The sequence below is a fragment of the Pteropus vampyrus genome, unplaced genomic scaffold (assembly GCF_000151845.1).
Source record: "Pteropus vampyrus isolate Shadow unplaced genomic scaffold, Pvam_2.0 Scaffold356, whole genome shotgun sequence".
Taxonomy (NCBI): domain Eukaryota; kingdom Metazoa; phylum Chordata; class Mammalia; order Chiroptera; family Pteropodidae; genus Pteropus; species Pteropus vampyrus.
The window spans coordinates 227,848-248,511 of NW_011889137.1; the positions used below are offsets into that span (position 1 = coordinate 227,848).

General features: G+C 62.1%; 4 protein-coding genes across 7 annotated transcripts in view; 3 read left to right on the plus strand and 1 right to left on the minus strand.

The window, feature by feature from the left end:
* The window catches only part of FANCA (Fanconi anemia complementation group A), a 56,869-nt gene extending 55,173 nt beyond the window's left edge, over positions 1–1,696 (plus strand). The window contains exons 35-36 of the transcript XR_002777002.1: positions 1,138–1,213; positions 1,639–1,696. The gene's annotated coding sequence lies outside the window, so the exon portion shown is untranslated. The remainder of the gene's footprint in view (positions 1–1,137; positions 1,214–1,638) is intronic.
* Positions 7–9,422, plus strand: VPS9D1 (VPS9 domain containing 1). The gene is made up of 14 exons (XM_011379129.2): positions 7–1,213; positions 1,639–1,731; positions 1,836–1,998; positions 3,464–3,575; positions 3,645–3,707; positions 4,177–4,229; positions 4,332–4,419; positions 4,690–4,775; positions 5,093–5,583; positions 6,626–6,755; positions 6,980–7,188; positions 7,413–7,509; positions 8,846–8,950; positions 9,230–9,422. Exons 1-14 carry the CDS (start codon positions 1,087–1,089, stop codon positions 9,420–9,422), a joined length of 2,010 nt encoding a protein of 669 aa, XP_011377431.1. The 5' UTR covers positions 7–1,086.
* Positions 9,423–12,718: 3,296 nt separating this feature from the next.
* Positions 12,719–16,857, plus strand: SPATA2L (spermatogenesis associated 2 like). Of its 2 annotated transcripts, none has more exons than XM_011379137.2 (3): positions 12,719–12,806; positions 13,057–13,360; positions 14,872–16,857. In XM_011379137.2, the coding sequence occupies exons 2-3, from the start codon at positions 13,058–13,060 to the stop codon at positions 15,826–15,828; spliced, it is 1,260 nt and encodes a 419-aa protein (XP_011377439.1). In that variant the 5' UTR covers positions 12,719–12,806; position 13,057; the 3' UTR covers positions 15,829–16,857. The 2 variants fall into 2 exon arrangements, with proteins under 2 accessions (XP_011377439.1, XP_011377438.1); XM_011379136.2 differs by having other exon boundaries at positions 12,761–12,854.
* Positions 16,858–16,861: 4 nt separating this feature from the next.
* Positions 16,862–20,664, minus strand: part of CDK10 (cyclin dependent kinase 10) — a 21,551-nt gene continuing 17,748 nt past the window's right edge. For 2 of the 3 annotated variants that reach the window (XM_011379141.2, XM_023522722.1), the window contains exons 4-13: positions 20,540–20,642; positions 20,359–20,440; positions 20,196–20,263; positions 19,526–19,578; positions 19,287–19,356; positions 18,588–18,647; positions 18,142–18,265; positions 17,913–18,052; positions 17,609–17,661; positions 16,862–17,359 (exon numbers count right to left, since the gene is read on the minus strand). In XM_011379141.2, the coding sequence (XP_011377443.2) occupies positions 17,262–17,359; positions 17,609–17,661; positions 17,913–18,052; positions 18,142–18,265; positions 18,588–18,647; positions 19,287–19,356; positions 19,526–19,578; positions 20,196–20,263; positions 20,359–20,440; positions 20,540–20,642 (851 nt within the window). In that variant the 3' untranslated portion in view covers positions 16,862–17,261. The remainder of the gene's footprint in view (positions 17,360–17,608; positions 17,662–17,912; positions 18,053–18,141; positions 18,266–18,587; positions 18,648–19,286; positions 19,357–19,525; positions 19,579–20,195; positions 20,264–20,358; positions 20,441–20,539; positions 20,643–20,664) is intronic. The other variant, XM_011379142.2, reaches the window with a different exon arrangement.

Here is a 20,664-nt window from a genome sequence, read left to right on the forward strand (position 1 = left end):
GACCTTGGACAGCTCCCAGCCCTCACTTGCCCTCGGTTTTCCCAGCTGTTAAGCGAGTTGGGAACTGGAGCCGCGGTTCTATTTGTCCCGGGGATACAATAGCGTCTGCGAAGCAGCCCTCCAGATATAACTGTCCAGCAGTTCCATGTGCATGTGAATTGTTCTGGGCAGACACTGTAGGTTTAATCAGATTCCCACGAGGGACGGAATCCAGCGAAGGTTAACTGTGGTTGGTTCTGCGGTGCCTGTCCAGACCCCTCAGAGCTGACTGGGAAGGCAGTGGCGGCGGGGGAGGGGTGCGCCGTGTACCCAGATGGGTGTTAATTACAGGGTTGCAGCAGGTGGAAGAGCCGGCCGAGCCACACAGGGCTGCCTGAGTTGAAGATAAGGCTGGGTGAGCCTAGAAAAAGCGTCCTGGCCCTCCTCCACGGCTTTTCTCAAGCTGCTTTTCTGGGGGAGCAGGTGCCCCCGCAAGTCAGAAATTCTTTCCGAAATCCACTTTATCCTTGTCTCTGAGGTGTAGACTTAAAGATGAGTAATTTGAGAGCTGGGATGCAAGGAAACAAACAATAAACACTAGCCTGTGGTTCCAGATGCCATGGGCTCTGTCGGGAGCCCGGAGCAGAACGCCCACACCTTTTAAACTCAATATTCTCCTGTTCTAGACTCCTGCGTGCCCAGGCGGTACTTAACCTGGAGTTCAGGAAACGGACTTCCCAGAACCTAAGCCAGAAAGTGATTCTAAGATTTGCAACACCACTTCCTCATTAACCTCCCAGGACTTTTTTTTAAATCACTGAATGAACAACCTCTGAGTTACCCAAGAAGGAAAGTTGTTGCATAGAGTGAAAAATGACAGCAACTGTCAGAGCTCCTTCCCGGCCCTCTGCGTGAGAATCGGTTCTTTCCTGTGACGGAGGGAGAGGCAGTGGGAGCGGGGATGGGTGCCCAGCTGGAGAAGTGGGACACTATCTGCGCCCCAGGTAGAACATCACTGATTAGACCAGCGAGCTGTCTCCGGTGTGTCTCAGAAGCACGCAGACACCACTGTTCCTGTGTTTCCCACGAGGGCACCAGGCAGGCGTGATGGCATCGTTCGCCTCTACGGGCCTGAACCATTTCTCTTCCCTGGTGCAGGAGGCATACACTGAATACCTGAGGAGCGTCCACTACATCTCTCAGGTGCTGCTGGGAGAAGCGGAAACCCCCGAAGGTACAGCTCTCAGTCTCACCGCTATTCCCATGCTGGGCAGATTTTGGACACCTTCGCCCTTGGTGGTCCCAGGCCTGGGGGTGTCCTATGTCCTACCCACTTGGTCATGAGCAGAAGCTGAATGGGTGGGCACTCAGTAAGCATAAACTATCGTAGTGTGAAGGGACAGGTTCCATAAGGGGATGGAGATGGGGCAGGACATGACCAGAGACCAGATGTTGGACCCTAGCCCAGGGAGGAGTAAGCCAAACAAAGGTCAGGGATGAGGGCAACATCCCCAACAGAGCGTGGGGTCACCAAGGTCAGAGGTGAGGAGGGGGTGGGGTGGCCCACGGGTCAGTGGTTCGGAGGGGTGAACTTGCCCTTATTTTAATCTCACCTAGAATCTGATTAGTGATTGAGTCCTCTTGTCCCTTGCTCCCCAGAAGCTGAGGAAACTGTACCCCAGGACACCCTGAAGATGCTGAAGCTGGCAGAGCAGTGTCTGGAGAGAGCCCAATCGACAGCTGCCAAACTTGGTGCGTCTCCAGCAGGAGGTTTTTCTAGGGCATCCCCCCAAGTCTGGTTCTCCTCTGTGGAATGTGGGACCCCGTGCTGACCCCTGGCTCTGTATGTCTTGCAGGAAAAGCATGCCTGAAGCCAGCCGTGCTTGTGGCTGCCCCTGTCCCCTCACCTGCCAGCCGACACCGCCGGGTGTACTCCGACGAAGGGGGGAAGCTCCTCCCATTTCTGCCACCCGAGGTCTTCCAGAGGCTTCAGGCGGTCGAGTCGAAAAGCTCCAAGAAGTAAGACAGGCAGACGGGAGGTGGGCTGAGTCTGGGCTCGGAGGCCAGACAAAGAGCATGAACCATTTGGTGAATTTGGTTAAAATGGGCACCTAGAGTGGAAATTCCCTGTGCCTGGAAGAAATAAATGCAAATCATCTTTGGAGAAAAGCACCTTCAACTTTCATAAAATAAGTGGCACAGTCAAAGATAACCAAGCACGAGAAACTATGAAGGGTTGACAGCAGAGAGAGACCTACAGAGTTTGCAGACAGTTACCAGACACGTTATCAAACGTGCTCTCCTTATTTAGAAAACCACAAAGCAAGCTTGAAAATACCTGCAGGGAGCAGAGAACTATAAAGTCTAGCTTAGCAAATACAGAATCAAGTAGAAAATGAAAAATATATTAAAATTATTTTTAAAAACTAATTGGAAACAGCAACAACTAATTACAGTTGACCCTTGATGACTGGAGGTTAGGGGCACTGGCCACCCATGCAGTTGAAAATCCAAGTATGACTTAAGATGGCCCTCTGCATACGTGATTCTCAGCAGCAGATCGAAAATACAGTTGACCCTTAACACGGGTTTGAACTGCGCGGGTATATGTGGATTTTAAGTAAATTTTTAATTTTAAATAAAACCCGTGTATAAGTGGACCCGCGCATTTCAGTGTTGTTCAGTGGTCAACTGTATATCCTCCGGAAAGATCCACACGTGCACAAAGTGAACAGACAAGTAACAGCGGAGTAGTCATAGCTGAAGAGAATTAGCGAACTGGATAAGAAGTCAAAAGGTACCCAGAATGACTCACAAAAAGGGATGATTTGGAGGAGAGATGGAAAGTCTAACATAAGATTATTGGAGGTCCAGAAAAATAGGAGGAAGAAAACAGTGGGGCACTATGTTAGGAGATAACAGTTTTCTAGAACTGATGGGGACATCAAGACACACAGCAAGCAGCCCAGATGGGACGAACAAGGAGGCCCAACTCCTCCTGGGCCACTGCTGCTCAGGTTTCAGGCCCCCACTTCTGCATTAGCGGCTTGGGGGCAGGGCAGGCACGGAAATTCCACCCCACGACAAACGTTCCCACTCTCACCCATCAGAACAGGGAGACGAGGGACATAACTTTGGTGGGGGTGACTGTTGGTAGACATGGTTTTCTCCTTCATGGGTGGTAAGCTAACCTGTTTGGCTCACGAAGTGCCTTTAAAGAGATTCACGTTGTCAAACACGTGACCGATTTACATAAAGGTTCAGCCTCCTTGCAAAGTCTGGAGTCCTGGCAACAGCACACTCACAGTTCAAGTTCAGTGATCTCCAGTCTGCCCCAACCACCTCCCTTCCTTACATTTCCTGCCTGACCCCATCTCCACCTCCTCACTTTCCGGTCTCACAGCTGGGTCAGGAAAGGTCCGCAGGTCACCAGAGTGTTGCTGGGCTTCCCGGAGCCTGGACAGCAGCTTGTACCCATTTCCAGGGAGCTGACACCTCTGGAGGAGGCCTCCCTGCAGAATCAGAAGCTGAAGGCTGCGTATGAGGCCCGGATGGCCCGTCTGGACCCCAGCCAGGCCATGCAGAAGACATCGCTGGTGAGTGGGAAGCGGGAGGCTGAGCGGGTGGGGAAGGCGGCCGGCCTCACTCCTGCCTTCCTTTCCTAGACCCTGTCCCTGCAGCGGCAGATGATGGAGAACCTGGTGATCGCCAAGGCCCGGGAGGACACAGTATCCTTCCCATCCGTCCACTCATCCTGGGTGTCCAGAGGGGGAAGTTCAGAACGTGGCCTTGAGCTGAGAGAGAAGGGCTTGGGGGGAGTAAAGATGACAGGGTTGGGGTGTGGGGACAATCTCCCAGCTTTGGGAGAGGCATGCCCCTGGGGACTGGCTTCTGCACAGCCCCTTCCTTTGCAAAGCCGGTCCTGTCACCCACCGCCACCCCGCCGGGAGAACGCCTCTCCGCCCTTCAAGTCAAGTTGCCTAGGACTTGCCTCCCTCCGTGAGTGGGCGCCCGCCCTCCAGCCCTGCCACCTCCTCCCACTGGTCTGGACCATACCCCCCCGAGGGCCGAGGCAGAACCCCTGACCGCCCCTGCCCCTGTGTTCCGTGCGGCGATGGGATGGCCCCTGCTCAGCACATGAGCGCAGCGCCCCTTCCCCGCGCCAGGTCCGCGGCGGCCTTAACTCTGCCTTCCCAGCTGCTCAGGAAGAAGGAGGAGCGCCGCCTGCGGCTCCAGGAGGCTGCCGACAGGTGCGCGCCCTCCCGTTGGTCCTGGGCGCTGGGCAGCCCAGGACGGGTGGGGGGTCCCCGCCCCTGCAGCCTGCAGCCGGCAGCCCCGTGCTTCCTCTCCAGGAGGTTCTGCAGTCAGGCCGCTCTGACCCCAGAGGAACGGGAGCAGCGGGCACTCTACGCAGCCATCCTAGAGTACGAGCAGGACCACGTGAGTCCGCGGGGCCAGGTGCAGCAGCAGGGCTGTGGCGGGGTGGGGGTGGGGGGCCAGGATCACGGGTCACTGCTGTGGCTCCCATTCCAGCCGGCGGTGGGGGGTGCGGGGTGGGGGGGTTCCTGTAGGCCTGCTGGCGTGGGGTCTTCCCTCCCCCCAAGGCTGGGTGTCAACAGCAGGCCTGGTCTCCTGGGGTGCAGCCTTGGCAGGGGGCGTCCCACCGTGGGGGTCCTGCCGAGCTCTTCTCCAAGGTCTCCTGCCCTGCAGGACTGGCCGAAGCACTGGAGGGCCAAGCTCAAGAGGAGCCCTGGGGACCTATCGCTGGTGACCAGCTTAGTGTCCCATCTGCTCAGGTACCAGGGCCTCAGGCCCCCACCCCTAGTTGTGGCTGAAAGGATTATAATGAGGAGGTCCGGGGGCTGGTGGTGCCCGGCCTGTGGCCCTGGGCCCGCCCACTTTGCTCAGGGTAGTCACTGGCTGGGCTCTGCCTGCAGAGAGGCTGGGTCAGACCTTACTGCCACCTTCGCTGGAGGAAACAGCATAGGGTCACTTCCCTGGCCTGGTGGATGTGGGCAGGGGCCAGCTTTCTCAGCCCCCAGGCCAGCGGCAGCGCTGGGACTGCAGCCCCTCGGCTGCCAGTGACACACGCCTGTCTTCCCTCCGGCTGCAGCGTCCCCGAGCACCCCGTCACGCAGCTCCTGAAGAGGCTCCAGTGTGCGGTGTACCAGGCGCTGTACCCCATCGTGAGCAGGGGCGCTGCTGCTGCCTCCGCCCCGGGCTGCTGCTCCCTACCCCCCGACGCCGACGGGCTGCTGGCCCCTGGGAGCCGGCGGCTGAGGCCCTCACAGAGCCTCTATTGCATGCTGTGCCCCCCAGAGCCCAGCCTGGGCCCACGGCCCCTGGACGGACCTCCTGCCGACCCCCCCACATCCCCACTGCCCCCCGGGCCCCTAGAGAGAGGGGCGGACAGCAGCCCTAAGGGGCCTCCATCACCTCTAGTGGGCAAGGACAGCTCCTTCGAAGACCTGGAACAGTTCTTGGCTACTTCTGAGAGGTGGGGCCGGGGCCCTGGGGGTCTGCCTGAGCCTACAACGCCAGGGCTGAAGGAGCCATTGCTGGAGCAGCTCAGGAGCACAGTGAAGGACATACACAATGCCATCGGTGAGGCCAGGGGGTGGATGGGCCCACGCTGGGGTGGCCAAAGGAACATCCTTGCTCTGCATGGCAGCCAGGCGTCCCTGGCCCAAGGCGCTTACCCTCCACCCTCTGGCTAAACACCCTGCTCAGCAGCCAGGCAGACTTGGCCCCTGGGAGCAGCTGGGCTGGCTGCGGCCCAGACCTCCCTCCACCCCTGGCTGCCTTCTCACTGGGCTGCAAGAGACGCAGCCATGTCCACTGCAGTCTTGCGTTTGGGGAGAGGTCTGCTGTCAGGGCCTCTGGTGGCCGATGGTCCTGGCTCTCTCATCAGGTGGGACTCACTGTCCTTCCAAACCAAGCAATGTCAGATGTGTGCAGCCTGGTGGTGACCATGGGCTCATTCCCTGGCTTTTCCATTCTGAGAATAGTGTGTAGATCTCCTAAGGGTTTCCTTGGGGCTCAGGGTGGCAGGTGACTTCCAGGTCCCTTCCAAGGAGGAAGGCGTCCGGGTTTGCCAGGAACCAGCACAGGAGGCCCAGCAGCTGGGCCTCAGTGCTCTCCGTGGGCCCTGACTCTCCAAGGGGCCTGAGCGGGCCCCCTCCTCCCTGGGCAGGTCCCTGCATCTCCCCCGGCAGGTCCCCCTCCTCCCCGGGCCAGCCCTGTCTCTCTGAGCCTGAGATGTCTCGTCTTTGAATGTGCCTCTGAAATTTCTGCGTGTTCCCGTGGTTTGGAGTGTGAACCTTTTTCAGAAAGAGCCCGTTCTCTGCTCTTCTCCCTGGGCCCCTTAGTGGGCCGCTCAGGGGAGCTGGGCGTGGACCTGTGAGCACCTGGGGGAGTGCCCGGACTGCCCGCTCTGACCTAGGGCCACAGGAGTGCAAGAGGGGGGCACCCAGACAGCCCCCTCCCCACTGAACCAGGGCGCTGTGGCCCTGCCCACACAGATGGCTTCGGGAGGACCAGAGGGGATGTGAGGGGGGATATCTGGGCACCCAAGGATGGCTGGGGGTGACCTCCATGGGCTGCCAGCCGGCCCCACAGGCCACTGTGCCGGCTCTGCTCCCGGCAGACAGGCTGCTGTCGCTGATGCTCCTGGCTTTCGAGGGCCTGAACTCAGCCGTCTCCAAGGACCGCTGCCTAGCCTGCATCGAGGAGCCCTTCTTCTCCCCGCTGTGGCCCCTGCTGCTGGCCCTCTACAGGTGCCGTCCCCATATGCGTGATGACCCCCTTCTTCGTCCCTGGGGCACACTGTGACTACTCGCACCTGGTGCTTGACTCTGAGGTCATCCTCAAGTGTTTCTAGTTTGCGTGTGGTGCCATATCCACCCTGCCGTGACTCGGCATGGCCAGCTTTCCCCGGCCCTGCTTCTGTCCTGGGGGCAGTGTCGCTCAGGCAGCTGAGCCTGGCCTCTCCCTGCCCCAGGAGTGTGCACCGCCCCCAGGAGGCCGCCCTGAGCAGGAGCATGGAGCTGTACGGGAAGGCGCCCCCAGCAGCCATCGGCATCCCCAGCAAGCTGCTGCCGCAGGGCCCTGAGGCCGCGGGGACAGGCACTTACCCGTACTGGGCTGCAGCGCAGGAGCTGGGGCTGCTGGTTCTGGAGAGCTGCCCCCAGAAGAAGCTGGAGTGCATCGGTGAGCACCAGAGCTTGGGAGGAGGGCGAGGGGACGTGCTCAGACAAGGCGCATCCTGTCCCAGAGGGTGACATGGAGCCCGTGCTCCTTGTCTGTGGGATGCAGGTCCTCCTCCTGTCAGATGGGACGTGAGAGTGACTCCCCGGGAGGGGTCACCCTCCACGCCAGGGTGCCGGGGTTGGACTGCCCTGCACCTCCCCCCACACCCGGCTTCTGTGCTGCAGTGCGTGCCCTGCGGGCTATCTGCGCCTGTGCGGAGGGTTACTACCGTGCCCACGAGCCTGCGCCTGAGGCCGAGCCACAGCCTGGCACTGCCGCCATGTGAGTCCCCTGAGTGCACGGTCTGGGGGGGCTGCCTTCACAGGCCTAAGGGAGAGGGAACCCTCCCCCACTGCCCTGAGCACCAGGACACGGTTTTGCCCCCCAGGTCCCTGGGCTCTAGGCCCCAAAAACAGCACACCCCCCTCCTCGGGGCTCAGATGCGGGATCCCTGGCTGACCTGATAAAATTGGAGGTTGCTTGTCCTGGATCACAGGCTCGGTCCCTCAGATGCACACGTGGGGGAGCAGCCTCAGCCCCGTGATGAGCCCACTCCCTTCACTGGGCCCCCAGCCCTGGGCTTCCTGCCTTGTGCCTGCCTCACACTCCTGAGGTGGGCTGGGGTCTTCCCCACCAGGTTCCGCAGCCCGGGGCTCTGGTGTCTGGTCCTGCCTCAGTCTCACCTGGACCTGCCTGTGGCCTGCACACCTGCTGTTCCCTCAGCACCTGCAGGGGCCCCTCCCACTGCCACTCTATTCCAGGGACCAGGGCCATCCTGAAGGCACCTGTCATGGCAGCCAGGCGGGTGGGCTGTGGCACCCTCCCCACCCCCAGGGCCTGCAGGTGACGGACGGGTAGCAGTCAGAGCAGAGTGCGAGGTTAGCAGGGAGGGGCTCCACCCAAGAAGAGGAAGACAGATGTCACCCCCACCTGCAGGGCCAGGGTGCCGGGCCTCAGCTGCAGGGCCGGGCTGGGGGTCCAGCCTGGGGACGTCCAGCCCGGCTCCCAGCGGTCCCTTCACCAATGTAATGCTGGGCTCCCGGGGGCGGGGGCAGCTGTGGGTAGCAGGACTGAACACTTCCAGGACCGAAAGCGCTTCCTGGTCTGGCCACAGCCCTTCGCTGACTCCTCCCTTGGGGCCCCAGTCTGTGTCCCTGCAGGTGTACGGCTCCTGGAAACGGGGGCAAGGCCACGAGCCGGAGCTCGGTGTGAGGCCTCCCGCGTCAGACTCGGGCCTAGTTTGTCCCGAGGCTCTCCCAGAGCCCACTGGCCTGGGGCCTCAGGTCCCGTCAGCTCACTCAGACGCTTCTCACAGAGGGTCTGGGTGCCAAGTGTGCTGAGCTGAGTGACACCCGGTCTTAGGAGTGAGCAGGCTGCCCGGGCCACAGGCCATCCCCGCCATCGTTGTGTCCCCCAGGCTCAGGCAAGCTGCTGAGGCTCCTCCACCCTTGGGTGCAGCCCTGGCCTCTGCAGCACAGGGCCCCTGTCCAGGGCTAGCCTGGCTGCTGCTGAGTGCTCTGTGTGGACGGATGCGGGGGGCCGAGCGGGGGCCGTGGGCTTTGGGGCTCGAGCAGCACTGCTGGCCTGAGCCTGCTGGCAGCTGTGCCCTGTCTCGCAGCGGCGCCGACGACCTGCTGCCCATCCTGTCGTTCGTGGTGCTGAGGAGCGGGCTCCCCCAGCTGGTATCGGAGTGCGCTGCCCTGGAGGAGTTCATCCACGAGGGGTAGGAGCCCGCCGGGGAGCCGGCCACGTACCCCCAATTGGAAGTCCGCCTGTTGGGGGTCCACAGTCCCTCTCCCTGTGGCACACAGCCCGGGCTGCGGCGCCGAGTGCTGAGCAGTGTCTGCCCGGGGCCTGGGCTTCCCCTCCACCGAGCCTCCCTGACGGGCCCCCTGGGACCTCAGCGGCCAGGTCCTGCCTCCCAAGGGCAGCTACCCCTTCCAGAATGCCAGGCCCTCCTCATGTCCCCACCCTCCTGGTGACAGGCGCCACCTCCCCACAGGTATTTGATCGGGGAGGAGGGCTACTGCCTGACCTCGCTGCAGAGTGCCCTGAGCTACGTGGAGCTGCTCCCCCGGGGTGCCCTGGGCACGCAGCAGAGATCGGGACCAGCTGCAGTGGCGGCTCCACAGCTTTCGCCCCCACCCTCACCCGACACCGGTCCCTGGGGCTCAGGGAAGGCCCTCTGCTCCTGATAGGCTGGGGCTCAGCTGCATCAGCTCCCAGGACCCAGGCCTCTCTCTGTCCCCAGCCTCTGAGAGGCCTCGTGCAGGGCTCCCCTGGGCAGGGCGGGGGTATGGACCTGGCTGAGGGCAGGCCTGGTGTCTCGCACTCCATCACCTGGGACAGTGAGAGCTCCCCAAGCCAGTCCCTGTCAGCCTCCTGCCCTGAGGCCCAGGGGTTTGAAGCTGTGCTGCTTATTTATTGGGTATCGACCACCCCGCGCTCCCTTGGAAGCCCAGGTGTTTCTGGGGCACCCACCCATATCTGGGGGCTCGGAGCCACACCTCCGCCCTCAACAGTGGCATCAGATACCCCTCCTGGGTCCTCCCGGAGGGTCAGTGCCTGCCTGTTCTGACTCTGTGTCCCCGGAAGTCACTAACCTGGCTGAAAATAAAGAGGTCACTGATGTCTCACTCCACGAAGCTTGCTGAGTCCCCACTCCCTGGCCAGGCGCAGGCCTAGGCAGCACAGCCACCCCTCTGCTGACCAGCAAAAAGCAGACTCCCAGAGACAGCTGAGGCTCACCACACCAGGCCTGCCCCCAGACCCTCTGTGTGGGGCTGGGGCTGCCCTGGGCCTGCACCGCCAGAGACAGCACGGTCTAGGGGTCAGAGGTCACCCCTGGGCAGGACCTGAGCCTGGAGCTGTCCCTGGGGCCACTGTCCTATCAGGACCCTTTGTGGGCTAGCATCCCCTGCCCACCAGCACCCCAGGGATAGGCCAGCACCCACTCTCTTAACCTGCCCTCGAAGCTTTCAGTCCCTGGGTCCCTCGAAGCTTTCAGTCCCCTTGTCTCCTCTCCTCCACCCTCTCCAGAGGAAGGCCATGGCCCTGCCCTTGGTCCTCCATTCTGCCTCTGCTCCTGTAAATGTGGAGTTCCGAGTCCCCCGTCCTGGACATGAATCTCAGCCTTGCGAGGGGGGAGTGTCTGCTCCAGGCACGGCATTGACCTGTCAAGGCTGGGATTTTAAAGCCCCTAGCACCCAGCAGGTGGGGGTGAAGGTACGCCTCGAGCTAAGCCTGGTAGTGGGGGCACCTTTTGGCTTTGTGCCAGGGACCACATTGTGGGGGGGGGCAAGCATTCTGAGGGTTGTCTCCTTGGCATCCTGCTGTGTTCACTGTGGTCAGTCAGGCTTGTGCTCAGGCTGCTTCTTGCTGTGTGATCTTGGGTCAGTTCTTAGCCTCTCTGAGCCTATGGCTCCTCCTTTAAATAGAGAGGAGTGATCGATTCATCACACTGGAAATCCCACAAAGCAGCAGCAAAAATGTAGGTGCCCCAAGTAAAGAAAGAACAAAGGCTATGAGCACACCACCCACAGAGGCGGAAATAAAATAATCAGCATAGGAAGTCATAAAGAATCAAGAAATACAAATTACAACAGTAACAAGGTAGAACTCTGTATGCAATGGACTGGCGAAATGAGACAGCTGGACATTGCCCAGCATACTGTGTGAGACGGGGCCACAGGCACAGGGTGGCATGGACAGGTCAGCAAACTCGGCCAGCTGCAGTCTTGGGCCAAGTGCAGTACTGATGGGCCCTCTGACCCAGCAACTCTGCTCCTGGTTGTAGCCCAAGGTCGGGTACACAGATGAATTAGAGCAATGTGGCATCTGTCCTCAGGAGAGTGGGTAGGGGCACGTACTGTGTTGGTCCCAGCCATCCAATGCTGCGTAACAAGCCGCCCAAACACATGACAGTTATTTACTCTGCTCACGAATCTAACATTTGGACAGGGTGCAGTGGGGACAGCTTGTCTCTACTCCCTGCTCCCCAGCCCGGCATCAGCTAGGTCAGCTTCCAGGTTGGGGTGGCCCAATGTCCAGGAGTTGTAATCATCTGGATGTCTGCCCACATGTTTGCAGTGGATGCTTGTCAGCTGGCGCCTCAGGGCTGTTAGAACAACTATGTGAGGCCTGCATCAGTTTCCTGTGGCTGCTGTAACAAAATACCACAAACTGGGTGGCTTAAAACAACAGAAATGTACTCCGAATTCTGCATGACAGAAGTCAGAAATCGAAGTGTCGACGGGGCTGTGCTCCCTCGTCTTGGGGAGATCGCTTCCTTGCCTTGTCCAGCTTCTGATGGCTCCCGTAATCCTTGGCTTGTAGCTGCATCACCCCAGTCTCGGCCTTGGTCACCATATCCCTTCTCCCCTATGTAGCTGTGTCTAAACCTCCCTCTTCTTGTAAGGCACCAGTCACATTGAATGAATATAGGGCCCACCCTAATCCAATATGACTTCATCCTAACATGATCACAACTGCAAAGACCCTTCTTCCAAGACCCTATGTCCCCAGCTCCCAGGCGGACATGAATTTGGGGCACATTATTCAGCCAGCACAAGGCCCCTCCGTGTGGCCGCTGACTTCCTCACAGCGTGGTGGCTGGGTTCCAAAAGAGAGCCTCTCAAGATAACAAGTTTTTATGACTTAACCTGGGAAGCACACAGGGTCACTTCCATTCTGTGGGTGGAGACAGGTGTGAAGCCCCACCGAGGTTCCAGCCTCACTCGGAGGAAGAGCCATGCTTCCCGAGTCAGGAGCGTTGATAACACACAGCAGCGGGAACGGATGCCTACTGACAGCAGGAGCGCAGGCGCGCAGGCGCGAGGCACAGGAGCATGCACTTACGACCCTGCACACGCAACGGAGGGTGCACGTCCACGCACAATCCTGCACACTGGACAAGAACGCGCCTTCATCGCACCTCGGCCCCCAAACGGTGCTCTCAGGGGCCGACGGCTGACAGCCACAGGAGACCAGGAGGCGGAGCCTTCCAGAAGATGCCTCCTCCCCACTCTTTTCTGGGGAATCCCCATTAGGTAACGCAGGGGGCTCCGCCCCGCGTCCCGGCTCCCAGTAGACCCCTGGCGCTCCCCAGCGCGTGGCAGGAGACAGCGGGGCGCGGTCGCTCTGAGCCTCAGGGCCGGCTCTGTGGGAGGAGCTGCTGGAACAAACCTTTATTTTGCGCCCGCTGTGGGGATTAGCCGTGAAAGGCACCGTGGGGAGACGGGCGACGCAGTAACAGGTGGCCGTACAGGTGCGTCGCGCAGGTGCTCGGCGGGGCGGGGCCGCCGAGGTTCTTCGGAGCCGCCGTGAGGCCTCGCCTCGCTCCGCGGGAACTCGCGCGGCCACGCCCCCGGGCCTGCCCTGTCCCCTGGGAGCCTTACGGCCACGCCCCTGGCAGGCCCCACCCCGCCCGTGTTGGCCGAGGGAGCGGTGCCTGGAGCAAGCCCCGCCCCAAGCGTCACGGCCGAAGCCGATGGGCGGAGCCAGCTCCGGGCGGAAGCGCCCTGCTTGGGGAGAGGCCGGAGCAGAGCGGCGGGCGCTTGGCGACCGCTGGGGACAGACAGGTAGTGGGTTCGCCTGCGGGGCCCACAGAACGATATGGTGGGCGACGGGTCTGAGTTCGGGATGGGGGACATCAGCTGGCGGGGCGTGTTTCCAGGAAAGTGGGCTGCTGTAGATACCCGGGGCCATTCAGCGGGCGAGGACAGAGCCGCCAGGCTGGAGGGAGACCTGTGGGTGCTGGGCGAGAGCTCTGGGGACACACAGCTGGCGGGGAGGGGTCTCTGTTCCTAAAACCCTACCCCTGCCCGCCAGGATGGGCAGCAGCTCGCTGTCCGAGGACTACCGCCTGTGCCTGGAGCGCGAGCTGCGGCGCGGCCGCGCGGGCGTGTGCGGGGACGCGTCGCTGCGCGCCGTGCTCTGGCAGATCCTGGTGGAAGACTTCGACCTGCATGGGGCGCTGCAGGACGACGCGCTGGCGCTGCTCACCGACGGCCTGTGGGGCCGCGCCGACTTGGCCCCCGCGCTACGCGGCCTGGCCCGAGCCTTCGAGCTGCTGGAGCTGGCCGCCGTGCACCTGTACCTGTTGCCCTGGAGGAAAGAGTTCACCACCATCAAGGTAGGACTCCCTGCCCAGGCCTCGGGGTTGGGGGTTCAGGTGTCCTCAGCCCCGTGGGTTTCCGGGCTCAGAACGCGCTGAGGGGTCTTGTGTGTGTCGGGGTAGCTTTGGGCCGAGTTCCCTCTGGGCACTCCCAGGGCTGAGAACATGGGGTGGGTGGAGGCCACACATCCCCAGGGGCCTGCTTCCTGGGGGGTCCTTCCCCTTAAAGCTTGCATCACTGCCCTCCCCAAAGTGGCTTGGTAGCTCCAGTTGCCATGAAAATCATAGGACAGGCTCGCGATTTTATGGTCACTCTAATCCCTTCAGGATGCAGGCTGATGCCATTTATAGAGAAGGACACCAGGTGAGTGTTCCCCTATGAAGCAGGTAGGGGTTGGAGGGCCAGGCTAGGCTCCAACCTAGTTTACCCCCCATCCCGGGTAGAGCTGTGCCCAGGGCTAGCCTGGCTCCTCTAGGTGAGCTGTGGGCCAGCAGGGGGCGGGCAGGTCGCCAGGTGCTGAGCTGACGAGCAGTAGGAAGGTGATGATGTCAGTGGGCACTGTGGGCGAGCTGCCTCCACCGGTTGCCATGGCAGCAGCAGCCTCTCTGGGGAAGGAGCTCTGGAGCCCCTGCTCCTGAGGACACCTGCTGGTTCTGGGCTTTCATTCATCCATTCAGGCAATAGAGTTGGGGAGGGGTGTGTGGCACAGAGCCACCCCGGGGGAGTCTGGAAGCAGGATGCAGGCCTGCCTCTGGGGCACCCCTGGGCTTCCAGGGTGGGCAGGCCTGGATGGGGTCTGGTTCTGCCCCCTCCTGGCTGTGTGGCTTGGGGCAAGTTCCCTGTTCTCTCTGGACCCATTTCCTCAGTTGCCCAGTGGACACGAGGGTTGTGCAGTTCTAGGTCTGTTGTGGGGGGCGGCGCACTGTCGGACGCTGCAGCAGGGGAATGGTCACGGTCCCAGAGCCACGCTGCTCACCCTGCCAGGCCCCGTCACTGCCGTCTGGAAAGCACTGGCCCATTATTCCAGAGTTCTCAGCCAGCCGCACGTGACAGTGGTCACCATGCTGCTGTAGGATGGCACGCAGCTGGAGGGAGTGGCAAGCCTTTGTGGGGAAAGCTCTCTGGAACAGTACCTGGAAAGCAGAGCTCAGGGCAATGTGTCCAGGAGGCTACCTGTCAGAGGAGCAGCGGCATACGGCACCTGAGTGGGTGACTGCACACCGAACTCAGCAGGCACCTCGGAAACGAGCAGCAAAGCTCTGGGTGCGGGAAGGTGTGGGGACCGGGCCGAGCCAGTCTTCGGTTTGGAACTGTGATGCCAGGGCTGGCCCAGTCTGTGAGCTGAGTGTCTGGGGGTGCCCTGAGCTCTTGTTTTTAAAAAGTTCCCTGGAGGGAGTGTCAGAACAGCCAAGAATGTCTGGTCACGTGGCACCACGTTGCCATCCAGAGTGAGGGTGGTGGCCCCTGAAGCTCAGCCCAGCTCGGGCCTCAGGTCCAGGCTGCTGCTGACCCGGTCCCTCCCTTGCAGACCTTCTCAGGGGGCTATGTGCACGTGCTGAAGGGTGCCCTCTCGGAGGACCTTCTCATCCAGAGCTTCCAGAAGATGGGCTACGTGCCCAGGGACAACCACCGCCTCACGGTGACCGCCCCACCCCCAGCCTGCCAGCTGGTGCAGGTGGCCCTGGGCTGCTTCGCCCTGCGACTGGAGTGTGAGATCCTGGGTGAGGTACTGGCACAACTGGGCACCAGCGTGCTGCCGGCCGAGGAGCTGCTGCAGGCACGGCGGGCCAGTGCGGATGTGGCCTCCTGTGTGGCGTGGCTGCAGCAGCGGCTGGCCCGTGGAGAGGAGCCGCCACCCCTGCCCCTGCGGGGCTCCCCAGCTGTGTACCGGGCCCAGCTGGACCTGTACCGGGCCCTGCAGGAGGACGAGGGCTCGGAAGAGGCCAGCCTGTATGGAGGGCCTTCTCCCGGCCCAGGCTCGCCATCCTCGGAGCTGGCCTCGCAGCCTCTGCTCTGGGAGCAGAGTGCCAAACTGTGGGGTGCTGGGGGCGAAACCTGGGAGCCCCTGGAGGAGGCTGAGGTGTCGCAGCAAGCCAGTAGTCCTCCCTATGGGGCCCTGGAGGGAGAGCTGGAGCCCGAGCCTTTCTCCTTCGTCTCGCTGTGCCGAGAGCTGCCGAATCAGCCAGGGGACCTGGCCAGTCCCAAAGCCCCCAGGAGCCCTGGGCGGGCCGGCCCCCAGCATGTGCATGGGCCCATCCCCGAGCCCGCCAGCTACCAGGCGCACAGCTGCCTGGCCCCTGGCGCCCTGCCCACCCTCTGCTGCGACACATGTCGCCAGCTGCACGCCGCCCACTGTGCCACCCTGCCTGCCTGCCGTCTGGGCCACGTGTTGCGTGCATTGCTCAGCGACACCCAGCGGCGCCTATGGCTGCAGCGTGCACAGGTGGACACCCTGCTGTACGACAGCCCCGGGGCCCGGCCTTAGGCCCAGCCAGGCCCTGGCCAAAGGCTTTCCAGAGTCCGTCTCTGTGGTGCTTCTCGGGACCTCGTTCGTCCTCAGGCCTGGGCCACTGCTGCCCGGGATGGGGAGACAACCCCGGCTCCCAAGCAGGAGGCAAGGTCTGGCCTTCTGTGGGGAGCGCCCAACTTGAGCACCCAGACACAGACCCAAGCCCGAACATGCTGGGTGGACAGGTCTAACCTGCATCTGTCATCACCAGAACCTGTCCTGGTGATGGACCCTCATCCCCTCACCCCTTCCCCCACCCCACTGTAAGAGCCCAACACTCAGCTTATAGCTCTTGACCTGCACCCTGCAGGTTGTGACTTGGGACTTGCTATCTCCGTCCACATGTCCAAATAGAGTTGACACCGAGCCCTGAGCTCCATGGGGTCCAATCTGAGGGCCCTGCCAGGTGCATGGCTGACCTGGCTGTGGAGACATGGCCCCTCCCTGGGAGGGTCACAGGCCAGCACTGAATGAGTACCCGCTCAAGGCTGGGCCACATGCCCTGGTCGCAACTGCAGGGAGGCTGGGTCAGTCCATGGATGGAGACCAGTAAGGTGTCCAAGCACCCCAGAGAACAGGCAGCAGAAGGCAGGTGCTGACAGTCTGGGCAGGCTATCACCCCACTCTGGGCAACCGGCACCCCAGTACCCTCCCTGCTCTGCTCCCTAATGTGCTGGCTTTGGAAGGTGTGGGGCACAGTCTTACAGGCTTCCCACCCCAGGTCCAATGGGAAAGGCCTGGCTGGGCTCTCAACAGCCACCACTGAGGCGGATTGCCAAGGCCAAGGCAGGCGAGAGCAGCCTCTCCTCCCTGGGGTAGGCGGGGTCCTAGGAACTACTAGCTCGCAGACTGGAGCGGGTCTGCCTGCCTCGGCCCAGGGCAGGTGCCATCCCTGTGCTGCCTCTCCTCACCAGAGTCCTGCCCTCATCTGTCCATCCCATCTGTCCTTCCCAGCACACGTCATAGGACAGAACCCCATAGTACATTAAAAGACACTGAACCCATCGCATGTGTCAAGAAAGCTTTTATCTCTGAGTTCCTATCAGCACGAACCATACCCCAGCCCAGCCAGGCTGGCTGTACCCTACACCCCTCCTCACCTTGGGTCCTGCCAGCCCTGCCCAGGGAGTCACCACAGGCTCTCCCTGCCCCAGAAAGACCTTGGTGGCCAACCAAGGACACGAATGGCCATGAGTGGTCTGCATATTTCAGCAAGTGTGGCACCGGACGGGACCTAGCATGGCCACCACAGCCTGGGACGGAGCAGCCTCAAGTATCCAGGCCCTTCCGAGTGTACCCAGCTGTCACCCCACACCCACACCCTGCTGTTCCAGGGCAGCGATGGGCAGAAATGGCAGGACGCAGCATGGTCAGTCCCAGACAAGGGACGAGCCGAGTCCCGGAAGCCTTCAGGGCCTGCAGCGCTTGCTCTGGCTCTCGGACGTGGCCGGGGCAGCCCGCTTATTCCGATGGTGGGGGAAGGTGGGCATGAGCTCCGGCTCGCAGGCTGTGGGGAGGGGCTGTCAGCACTGGGGTGTCTGAACCCCTGGGGCCTCCCCCTGCTCCCCTCCCGTGACCCTCACAGGGTGTGTATGGTCAGCACCCAGCCCCGGCCTGCCCAGGGCCCACGGCCCACCCGACGGCCCTGCACTGGGAGCCATGACAAGCCTCGGGCTCAGGGCTCCGTGAGGCTCCGTCCTGACCCCCACCCTGGCCAGCAGCCCCGCCGAGCTGTGCTGAGGGGCCGGGCACTCACGCAGGGGTTTCTCCTTGAAGTAGGAGCTCTCCAGGCAGTCCCCGGCCGTTGCCCTGGAACAGAGGGCCCCCCACGCCGTCAACATGGCCCCCGGCCTCCCTGAGGCTTGGAGCCCCTGCTCCCAATTCCCCAAAGACAGAAGGGATCTGGGGCCCAGGGACCAGCAGGAGCCTCAGAACAGGCTGCATGACCTGGGTGGGCTGAGGCCATGTATCAGGTGGGCCGTTCTGATGGCAGCGTGGCCTGTTCTGAGACACCCGCGATGGGTCCCGGCGGCAGGCGCCCCCAGAGGACAGGCCAGCACCTTTTCTTCGGGTCATACATGAAGAGCAGGTGCAGCAGGCGCAGGCCGGCCTCCGACAGCCACGGGAAGCGGTGCTTCAGGTTGTTGTACGGCTGCTTCCTCAGGCTGTACTGGCCAACAAGCGGCAGCTGGGAGAAGCCCTGCGGGGCGGGGCGGGGCGAGAGCTGAAGCCGCAGCCGCAGCCGCAGGAGGGCAGGGCACCGGTGGCCGGGCGCGGGTGGGCACGTACTGGCCAGATGTTCTCGCTGGGCGTCCCCAGCAGCTGCACGATCAGGTCCACCTGGTGGATCTCGGAAGTGCCGGGGAGGAGGGGCTTGTGGGCCAGCAGCTCAGCCAGGACGCAGCCCATGGCCCTGTGGGTGAGCAGGCTCTCACCTTCTGCACCGCGGGACGGGACCCGCAGAGAGCGCACGGGCTCCCATGGGCTAGGGTCAGAGGCCACAGAGGACTGGCCATGGGACTGGGTCCCAGCCTGTCTGGGTGACCATGAGGGCAGGGCCTGCCTTCTGTGGACCTCAGCGCCAGGAGTCCGTGAACGGGATCCCAGGCTTAGGCCCACCTCCTGGGAGCTGGGAGTGGTCAAAGACCCCAGCCCCACTCCCGTCCCTACCTGCTCCCACTTGACCTGCCCTCCCCTGACCTTCCCGAGGCCTGACAGCGGCCCCCACTCCTCACCACATGTCGATGCTGGTGGTCTGCGTGGCAGTGCCCAGCAGCAGTTCTGGGGCTCGGTACCTGCCAACGGAAGCACACCACCTTGTGTCCGGCAGTTCCTCTGCTCTGGCTGGAGCCCACAGGGCACGCACGGGGGACCTGCGCCAGCCTGGGAGCCTGAGACGGCCTGGGTGACGGGGCTGCTGATACCGACGCGACCGCCGCTTCCTGTAAAGCTCTCACAACATGGTACGCGGTGACAGCTGCTGTCGCTGAGTGGCTCTGGTGTTATGCAGTGTCCCAGGTGTGGCAGACACCACCGAATCCTCAGTACTAACCGAGTGCCAGTGGTTCTAGAGATGGTGCCGAGTGTCTTGTGGCAGACAGCCTCTGACTCCAACGTCCTGCCCTGACCCACGCCCCTGCTCTGCCTTTTGCAAACGCAGCGAGAAGTCACTCCAGAAAGCTCTGTGAAGCGCCGTGCCAGTCAGTCGAGAGTGACCGAGGCGGCTCAGAGCCAGGCTGGGCTCTGGTGGCTTGGGCAGGGCGGCGACCCACCTGGATGAAGCAGGTCCTCTGTGCCACCAGCCTTGCTGTGGCCCTTCCCCTGTGACAGCCCTGCTCTGCTGGAGCCCTTCCCCACCCGCAAGGTCCTCTGCAGCTTCAGCATGACACCCCGAACTTCCCTCCACTATGCTCTCTCAGTCCCCAAGGACTCACCACAGAGTGACTACCTTGGGAGTCATTGGCTTCACTGGGATGCCATAGGCCCGGGCCAGGCCGAAATCCGCTGTGACACAGAGACAAAGGGAGAGTGTCACCAGCAAGGGCTAACAAGTCACCGTATGGGGACAACAGCTCTTAGCCTGCAGGGTGTTTATATAGACAGACCTGCCCCCCAGCCCCGCAAGGTGATACGCACAGAGACACCGACCTCAGAGCCAGTACCCCACACCCACCTGTCTTTACACAGCCCTTATCGGTCATGAGCAAGTTGGAGACCTTCAGGTCCCTGTGAAAGAGACATGAGTGGTTCCAAAGAGTGAGCTCCCTGGGGTAGTCAGGTTGTCACCATCACAGTGACACTCAGAACACTTCCCCACACAGCGGCTCCTGTTGGAATCTCTAAAAACGAGAGCGGGCAGTGCGAGGCGCTGGGCAGCTGGGAGCAGTGCCAGCGGCGAGTCTGAGGACGAGGCAGAGCCGGGTTCCCAGCCAGCTCTGCCTGCCAGCCTCGCCCACGCTCCCCACCCAGGGCTGTGCAGGCCACTCAGGGCAGTCCAGCTCTCAGCCTGGAGGATCCTCCACTCCACCCCCTGATCCCCAGTCTCGGCCTCTCCTGGCACATGTCGCAGACTCCAGGAAGGCCCTCCACTGCGGGACTTCTCAGAGCCTTGACTACATTCAGCATCAGCTCCGACGAGAAGGCAGGCACTGTTTGGTGCTGGATTCCCCAAGGAGCAGTGAGAGCCCCCCACACCGAGGCTGTGTCGCTCCTGTTCCTGCTCCTCTAGTGGGGACTGGGCAGTGACGCGCTGGAAGCCAGTTAGTCCTGGTGGTCACCCTTCTCCCATGCCACGGCCCAGTGTAAATGTCCCGAGGCCCCGCCCCATCCAGAGCCCGGCCCACCTGTGGATGATGAAGTTCTGGTGTAGGTACTGGAGACCCCGGAGCACCTGCAGCACAATGCACTTGACCTACACAGAGGGTGGGGCACTCAGGGCGAGTCCGGTTTGGTGCAAAAGTGCTAAATGAGGGCCCATGAAGCTCTGCGCCCCCCCCGCCCCCGCACCTGGGCCTCTGAGAAGGGCGTCGGCATGTTCTCCAGAAGGCTGGCCAGGTCTTGCTCACAGTAACCCATCACCAGGAATATGCTAGAAGAATAACGGGGAGGACACATGCCACACCACACCTCCCCGCACCCAGCAGTGAGCTCAGCAGGGCCAAGTGTGCAGGGCCAGCAGACTGCTCACCTCTCCAGGTGGTTCCCCACGACCACCTCCTTCAGCTCCACGATATTGGGGTGGCGAAGGCGCAGGAGCAGCGTGATCTCTCGAAGGCTGCTGATGGGGACTCCTGCAACCAGACATGGCCTCAG